Below are 8,848 nucleotides of genomic sequence, written 5' to 3'. Positions count from 1 at the left end.
GGATGCCGTGTTCCAGGCAGTAGAGCTCCCAGCAGGCATTGCCAATCTGGACACCAGCCTGGCCAACGTGGATGGAGATGCACTCACGCTGTGGAAAAGAAAAATTGAAAGGAACATTTAGGACTTAATCTGTGAGTGACAAATGGACAAAAGCATCATGGAACACTAATCTTGTCAAATTTTCTGTATTAAAAAATTTTTTGATGGGGCTGGGGATATGGCCTAGTGGCAAGAGTGCTTGCCTCCTACACATGAAGCTCTTGGTTCGATTCCCCAGCACCACATATATGGAAAACGGCCAGAAGGGGAGCTGTGGCTCAGGTGGCAGAGTGCTAGCCTTGAGCCGGAAGAAGCCAGGGAAGGTGCTCAGGCCCTGAGTCCAAGGCCCAGGACTGGCCAAAAAAAAATTTTTTTTTGAGCCTAAGTTTACCATCCTGTATGCAATCTTCGGTGGGATATAAAAAGAATTTTCAGGGAAGAATGGCTAGTTTCTGTCCTATCCCTACTTTGGGAAGGCCTCTTTTCAGACCTAGAAGTGTGCTGAGTCACAGCTTCCTCTTTTGTTAGGCCAAGATTAGGGAGGTCATTCATCCATGCCCCAGGATCCCCTCTGGGCAGGGGGCTAGACTTCCGGTCAGCTCCAAGAGGAAACACGTGGTCAAGGCGGGGCACAGAAAATGTCGGGCTGCAGGGACAAAGGGTGGGGCTTTGCGGCACAAGATGAATGCGCAGTCCTGGCCGGGGAACGCACTTCGGGTGGGGCCGAGCAGATGCCGAGGCCTGCAGAGCTCGGCTGGTCCACCCGCCTACACGCAGGCGGGCCCAGCCTCCACATCTGTCCAGGAGTAGCTGGGATTATCCACGGCCCAGACCTCGCCTAGGGTCCGATTTCCATTCCCTAAAAATCCTTCCCTGCCAACACCTGCTCCCACTCGAATTCCTAGCGCAACAAGGACAGACAGATGGCCTTTAAAGGTTATCAGGAATGTACTGCTCGAATATGGCTAGGGTGTAAGATGATACTGTTAGGGATGCCATCCCTCTACTTACTAATTTCACTAAAATAAATCTCAATTGAGAGGAGTCACACCCTGCGGGCAGAAATCCGCAGAGCCTAAACGCGCATGCGTAGACTGCAGGAGCCGTTTCCCGCCTCTCAGGCGCGGGAATGACCGTCGCGCATGCGCCTTGGTCTCTCCCGCTTCTCCGCCCTCGCTTTTCGCGCCCAAGAGGAAATGAGGGCGGGGAAGTCTGCGCGTGGCCTCCCTGGGCTGAAGGGGAAGATGGGGGAAGGGCATGAGCTGGGTTGGGGGGTGGGAAGGGCATGAGCTGGGGGGTGGGGGGGAGAAAGGTCTTAAGGCCCCGCACCCACTGTTGGGCTTATTGAGTCCAAAATTAGACGGTAGTGTTCCCGGCACCAAGCCATCCCTCCCAGGAGCAGAGAGAGCCATTGGGCCCGCTTCCCTTTATCTGGGCCCCAGCCATGCACTGCAAACCTGGGCCTCAACTACTCCCGCCCTCGCCTCCCGTCTTCTGCAATCCTAAAGCACCACGCCGAACCCGGTGCTGTGAGGCTGGGGCGGAGGTGGCCCTCGTCCCCCGCTGGCCCACACCCCATTCTTCCGCACGCAGAGCCCACTTACCATGATGACTGTGGGCTTGGATAGAGAAGACGACAGGAGCAGGAGCAGACACCCCGAGTCCCGGTTACCGTCCCCGACAAGCTAAGAGTCGAGGTAAGTAACGCACTGGGGAGGAGGTGACGCCCAAGCCTCTTAAGTAGCGGCTGGGGAGGGGCGGGCGGGCCCCTCCTCCAGCCCCGCGCGGCCATTCGGCGCCTAGCCTGGCCGCCGCAGAGGCGGGCTCGGCGCCGGAGCCCCCTCCCCGCCCGGGCCTGCCGGGCCGCACGCGCGTCAGGGCTGCGGCCTGCGACTAGCCTCCGACGGGGGGGCTGCGGGCCTGCGGTAGGAGAGGCCCGGGGCCTCCAGAGCCCCGCAGAGTTTTAAGGATGATGCACCCCAAAACGCAGAGCCTGCCGATCCAGGACAGCTCAGCAGATTATGTTTTCCATGTTGCCACCCAAAGTCATTGAGTTTTGTGGGATTTTTTTTTCCTTTTTCTTTTCTCACTCCCATTCAGTAAGATGATAGAGTCGAACTTTAGAAAACCAAATTGGATGCCATTTATTGTAATGATTTTTTTTTCTTGGAACTAAGGGTACCCAAAACTGGAAGCAAATAATATTTCCAAAGAGTACCTAAGCATTGAACATTGAGACCTCCTTTAGCCTCATCTTTAGCCTCAAGCCGCCAACTTTATTAAATAATAATTAAAAACCAGCTCTAGAGGCTTAAGAAGAAGACTGAGAAATTTGAGGAAGGAGAAAAGAACTTCTTTTCACACTTAGTGGTATTAGATAGTAAGAATTTCTTGTGCCACCTAGAGCTTTCTAAAAAGACAACTTGGCTTTCTATCAAGCTGGATCAATTGGTTATAGCTTAATTCTAGGGTGCTTAGATTATAGTGGATAGACTAACACACATACACATCCGTCTAAAAATCTAACCCAGGACTAAAAACTACATTGTTGAGCCTTGGAAATACATAGTGGTTAGGTTCAGAGTGTAGCTATAAAAACGGTCATAGCAGAGACTTGAGCCTGTTATTAAACTTAAAATGTTACAGTGGTAGTGTCAGAATAACAAAAAGATAAGTACAAGACAGGAAGAATTCATAGCTCATATTCTCCTGTTACCTTACTCAGAATTGGCAAAGCCTTCACTGACTGCTTCAGACAAATGACAACTTTTCACTGTTAATATGTGTTTGAATTTTGTAAAAGTGAGTGAGTCTATGTATTAGCTCTCTGAATCTGGCATATAAACAAAATTGTTATTTTTGAAAATGATTTTTAAAATGATTTTTAAAAATGATTTTGTTGGAGACTCCAAATTTGATGACATTTTCCAAACTGGGTTTAGAGGGGACAGGAACATATCTGAATCTTGTTTTCACTTCTCTTTTCCCTTAATTACTTTTAAAAGGAGGCAGAAAACAATTAGCTTGCTTTAACTGGGAGAGTGAATGTTAGGGAACCACCCTACTGAACTCCATCTTGCTGTCTGTTCTGCATGAAAGCCATTTGAAAGCAGGCGCCACCCCCTCCTGGCTCTGCAGAATTTCAGAGCAGAATTTCACTGCAGGGATTTATTTGCTCCTGGCCTCTATGACTCCCCAGATACCTTCCTAAAACCATTAGCTTTTTTAGTCTTGTTATCTGCGTATTCCCCTGTTGTAAATGAGGAAGATTTTGATGGACTTTTTTCTTTTTTTTTTTTAGGTAGGTTCCTGATGATGCATCAGTTTTCATCACAACTAATAAAACTAAAGGAGGCCATTAAATATAATCTGGTATTTTATTTATTTATTTATTTATTTATTTATTTATTTATTTATTTTGACAGTCCTGGGCTTTGGACTCGGGGCCTGAGCACTGTCCCTGGCTTCTTTTTGCTCAAGGCTACCACTCTGCCACTTGAGCCACAGCGCCACTTTGGGCTTTTTTTTTGTGTATGTGGTGCTGAGGAATTGAACCCAGGGCTTCATGTATACAAGGCAAACACTCTTGCCACTAGGCCATATTTCCAGCCCTGGTATGGTATTTAATGCCAGAAAAAAAGATGAATAATAATTTATTTTGCTTTTTCTTTAGTGCCTAAAAACACAAGTTGAAATTTTTTGCTCTAAAACCTACATCGATCTATTTGTTTTGTGTATGCAGTTATACACTTTAAAAACTAGAGATTGTCTATGTTTATAATATACTACCCACATATATATACCACACAATATTACCCAATGATGTAACATTTGAATTGATTATATAGGTTTTTCTTTTGTTTTGTTTTTGTTGCCAGTCCTGAGGCATGGACTCAGGGCCTGAGCACTGTCCCTGGCTTCTTTTTGCTCAAGGCTAGCACTCTACCTCTTGAGCCACGGCACCACTTCTGGCTTTTTTCTATATATGTGGTGCTGAGGAATCGAACCCAAGGCTTCATGTATACGAGGCGAGCACTTTACCACTAGGCCATATTCCCAGCCCCTAGGTTTTTCTTTTGTTGGACTGAAAGAGTAAATATTGCTTTGAGTCTTTGATGTAGTAGGAATTCAGGTGTTGGAATTTGACAGGCCCATCTTTGCTACATAATATCAAAGTCATTTGCTACTGTTTTAATTGTCTTCTGTGATTGTTGGTGATTGTTATATATTGTGGTTTAGACACAAAAGTTAACAAAATATTCTTTCTTATTTTACCAGCTCTACAAGCAAAGACAAGCAATAGCAAATAGTAACAAATTACCAAGCATCCACTTTTTATAAACATGTAATCTTTACCTCTATTCCTTTTCTTTTTTGAAACTTTCTTTTGGCAGTATAGGGGTTTAATGTTAGGACCTTGTGCTTGCTAGGCAGGTGTTCTAACACTCAGGGCAAGGCTATAGCCTTTTATTCTTATTTATTCCTGTGCTATAATTTATATATGCCATTTCCTGTTCTACTCTTTTCACAGATAAATGATATACAGGAAAGTAAATAATTTCTATGGCTTTGATGGTAAACAGCACTAGAATTAGTTGTGATTGAATTAATAGTGATATGACTTTAGGCCCTTAACTAACTTTCTGAATGAAACAAATTAACTTGAAGCCATCTTTTTTCTCATAAATTCAGTTTCATTCATAAATTTTGTCAGCATTGTCTTCAAACTATGCTCACCACTTTTTATCAATCACACTATTATTTCACAGCTTTATAGAATCTGAAAGTACTCTTTTTTTTTTTTTTTTTGCTGGTCCTGGGGCTTGAACCCAAGGCCTGAGCACTGTCCCTGGCTTTTTGCTCAAGACTAACACTCTACCACTTGAGCCACAGCGTCACTTCTGGCTTTCTCTGTTTATGTGGTGCTGAGGAATGAAACCTAGGGCTTCATGCTAGGCAAGCACTCTACCACTAAGTCACATTCCCAGGCCAATATAAACATTTTTTTGTTATTATTTTGTTTGTGCCTGATTGCAGTGGGTTCAAAAGAGAATCTGGTGGCTCACACCTGTAATCCCACCTACTCACGGAAGTGGTGCTATGGCTCAAGTAGTAGAACGCTAGTCTTGAGCAAGAAAGAAGCTCAGGGACAGCACCTAGGTTCAGAGGTCAAGCTCCAGGACCTAAAAAACAAAAAGACAACCCAGTTACTCAGGAGGCTGAGATCTGAGGATTGCAATTCAAAACTATCCTGAGCCAGAAAGTCCATGAGACTATTATCTTTAGTTAACCACCAGAAAATGAAGCTGTAGCTCAAAGTAGCAGAGTGCTAATTGAGCAAAAGAGCTCAGGGCCCCGAGTTCAAGCCCAGCAACTGACCAAAAAAAAAAAAAAAAGTCCTGAACCCAGTGCCAGTTGTTCATGCCTATAATCTTAACTACTCCAGAGTCTAGGATCCAGTCTGGGTTTGAAACAAGCTTGGGCAGAATAATCAGTGAAACTCATCTCTGAAATAACCAGCCAAAAGCCTAGAGGCCTGACTCAACTAGTAGACCTAGAGTACCCTCTGAGCAAGCATGAAACCATGATCCAAACCTCAGAAGCAGGGGTGTGTGTAGGGACACTTTTGAGCACTCTTTAGGAATTTTGTTTTAAGGGATCAAACAAGGATAATAACTAAGGTAGCTGAATAGGGATATTCAGTAAAGGGAGACATTTTGTGTTTGTTTGTTTTTTTTTTTTTTTGGCCAGTCCTGGGCCTTGGACTCAGGGCCTGAGCACTGTCCCTGGCTTCTTCCCGCTCAAGGCTAGCACTCTGCCACTTGAGCCACAGTGCCGCTTCTGGCCGTTTTCTGTATATGTGGTGCTGGGGAATCGAACCTAGGGCCTCGTGTATCCAAGGCAGGCACTCTTGCCACTAGGCTATATCCCCAGCCCTGTGTTTGTTTTTTTGATGGCAGATATTTTAGTATGCTAATTTTGCTAATGACAATATACAAAAGAATGAAAAGTTAATAATGTGTATAAGAGAGAAAACGAAAGTAAAAGGCTAGGCACTGGTGGCTCATACTTGTAAATGCTAACTATTCAGGAGGCTAGGATCTGAGGATTGCTGTTCAGTGCCACCCTGGGCATGAAAGTCAGTGAGACTATTACTGAGATTATTATTTCCAGTTAACCACCCCAAACTGGAAATAGCACTGTGGCTCATAATAGTAGAGAGCAAAAAGAGCTCAAGGACAGTGTCCATGCCCTGAATTCAAGCCATATGTTGGACAATAAAAGGAGGAAGAAGGAAGGAAGGAGAAGAAGAAGAAGAAGAAGAAGAAGAAGAAGAAGAAGAAGAAGAAGAAGAAGAAGAAGAAGAAGACCACCTCAATGATGATGACACCACCACCAATAATCCTAACTATTCAGGAGGCTGAGATCTGAGGGTCACAGTTTAAAGCCATCTGGGGCAGATATTATAGCAGCACAGAACAGCAAAGAGCAAGACCTCTTTTTTTTTGGCCAGTCCTAGGCTGTGAACTCAGGGCCTGAGCACTGTCCCTGGCTTCTTTTTTTTTTTTTTTTTGGCCAGTCCTGGGCCTTGGACTCAGGGCCTGAGCACTGTCCCTGGCTTCTTCCCGCTCAAGGCTAGCACTCTGCCACTTGAGCCACAGCGCCGCTTCCTGTATATGTGGTGCTGGGGAATCGAACCTAGGGCCTCGTGTATCCGAGGCAGGCACTCTTGCCACTAGGCTATATCCCCAGCCCCCCCTGGCTTCTTTTTTGCTCAAGGCTGGCACTCTGCCACTTGAGCCACAGCGCCACTTCTGGCCATTTTCTGTATATGTGGTGCTGAGGAATCGAACCCAGGGCCTCATGTATACGAGGCAAGCACTCTTGCCACTAGGCCATATTCCCAGCCCCAAGACCTCTTTTTAAAAAGGATAAAGGAGCTTGTTTCTGGCCACCTGAACCAGGCTACTGGCAGAAAGAACTTCAGATCCCAAGGGACCAGAGACTCAAAGAGTTTTCATACAGACTGGTTACAATAGGCATTGGTCGGATATACAAAAAGTCTGGAGGGCTGATAACTTCTTATTAGATGTGCAATTTCTAGTTGTGTAGAAGCCATGACCTGTTATTAGCCCTTCTGTATTATTTTTTTTAAAAGGGCTGGGAATATGGCCTAGTGGCAAGAGTGCTTGACTTGTATACATGAAGACCTGGGTTCAACTCCCCAGCACCACATATATAGAAAATGGCCAGAAGTGGCATTGTGGCTCAAGTGGCAGAGTGCTAGCCTTGAGCAAAAAGAAGCCAGGGACAGTGCTCAGGCCCTGAGTTCAAGCCCCAGGACTGGCAACAAAAAAATGCCCTGTGGGTTTCAGATAACCCCACCTAGTCTGACCCCAACCCACATCCCAGCAACAGCCCCACCAGGCCACCTTCTGGCAACCAGATGCTGTAAACTCCCTTCGCCTTGATGGGTAACTTTGTCTACTTCATTCCTCCTCTAGTACATAACTCAAGCATTGAGATAAAAGTAGTATTGTTGCTGGTCAGTGGCTCATTGGTGGTTTAGCAGAAACAATTGATAGCTTCCATTCTAGTCTGAATCATTCTGGTTAGTTAAGTGTAATAACCTGAGCGGCAGAAGCCCCTCCCCACATTGGCTTGGTTGCCTTGCCCCACTGCAAAAAAAAAAAATAAAAAGGAGATCCCGCCCCACAGTTGAGGGGACCGGAACCTCCACCTCCCCTGCTGGCGCGGAGAGAAAAGAAGAGCAGGAGAGAGGAGGTGAGCAGAGCCAAACCCCGCCGGCCGGCCGGCCGAAGGAACAGGGCAGCGTTGTATCAGACCAGCTTGAGGAGCGTGGTGAGCCATACCGGACGGCCGGTGGAGCGGGCAGAGCCGACCAGAGCCTGAGGGAGAGTCCGGAGCCTTAGGCCTGAGGAAAAATCTGGAGCCTTAGGCCTGAGGGAAAGTCTGGAGCCCTAGGCCTGAGGAGGAGTCTTAGGCCTGAGGGGGAGTCCAAGGCCTAAGGGCAGCAGAGAGGCCTAAAGCCTGTGTGGAGGCTTGAGGCTTAAAGCTTGAGGAGAGGCGAGGCCTACAGGAAGGAAGCTTGCTCCTCTGGAAGTTTGGAGATTTGGAGGTTGGGAGGCTGAGGTGGTTAGAAATTAAGGTGGAAGTTCAGAGTTCAGGTCAAGACAGGTCTCAGGTCTGGGTTCCCGGTAACTAACCCAGGACAAGGTAGTCCCAGGCTAGCATTAGGAGGTGCAGGGTGGCTCTGGTTTCAGGTTTTAGATTGTAAATAAAACCCCTTCCCACCTTAAGTTGTGCTTCGATGGATTATTCTTGCTCTCAGAATACAACATAAGGAAGCAGGGGCCACAGGTGAGGAGAAAGAATAGAATAAGAAATAATCCAGGGCTGGTAATAGGGCCTAGGGGCAAGAGAGCTCGCCTTGTATACATGAAGCCCTGGGTTCGATTCCCTTGCACCACATATATAGAAAACGACCAGAAGTGGCGCTGTGACTCAAGTGGCAGAGTGCTAGCCTTGAGCAAAAAGGAAGCCAGGGACAGTGCTCAGGCCCTGAGTCCAAGCCCCAGGACTGGCAAAAAAATAAAAATAAATAAAAATTTTTTAAAAAAAGAAAGAATCCAGGCTCAGGACCTCACCGGGGGGGCCAGGACAGCCCCCGCCAGTCGCCTGAATTCAGACGGGCCAGCACGCTGCCAGGCAACAATGCCCCCAGTGTCCCCATCGTAGCCCTGACAGCTAACCCTGACAGCTAACCCTGCCAGAAGCGAGGGCAGAG

The 8,848-nt window shown here is 46.8% G+C and overlaps 1 protein-coding gene across 1 annotated transcript in view; it reads right to left on the bottom strand.

Moving 5' to 3' along the window:
- The window catches only part of LOC125365195 (tubulin alpha-1B chain), a 3,631-nt gene extending 1,840 nt beyond the window's left edge, over window positions 1-1,791 (bottom strand). The window contains exons 1-2 of the mRNA XM_048365119.1: window positions 1,644-1,791; window positions 1-88 (exon numbers count right to left, since the gene is read on the bottom strand). The exon at window positions 1-88 is cut by the window's left edge and continues 135 nt beyond it. Coding sequence (XP_048221076.1) covers window positions 1-88; window positions 1,644-1,646 — 91 coding nt within the window. The 5' untranslated portion in view covers window positions 1,647-1,791. The remainder of the gene's footprint in view (window positions 89-1,643) is intronic.
- Between the last annotated feature and the right edge of the window lie 7,057 nt (window positions 1,792-8,848).

The sequence above is a fragment of the Perognathus longimembris genome, chromosome 1 (assembly GCF_023159225.1).
Source record: "Perognathus longimembris pacificus isolate PPM17 chromosome 1, ASM2315922v1, whole genome shotgun sequence".
Taxonomy (NCBI): Eukaryota; Metazoa; Chordata; class Mammalia; order Rodentia; family Heteromyidae; genus Perognathus; species Perognathus longimembris.
The sequence above is the reverse complement of the archived record's forward strand: the minus strand, read 5'-3'. Positions and strand labels throughout refer to the sequence as shown.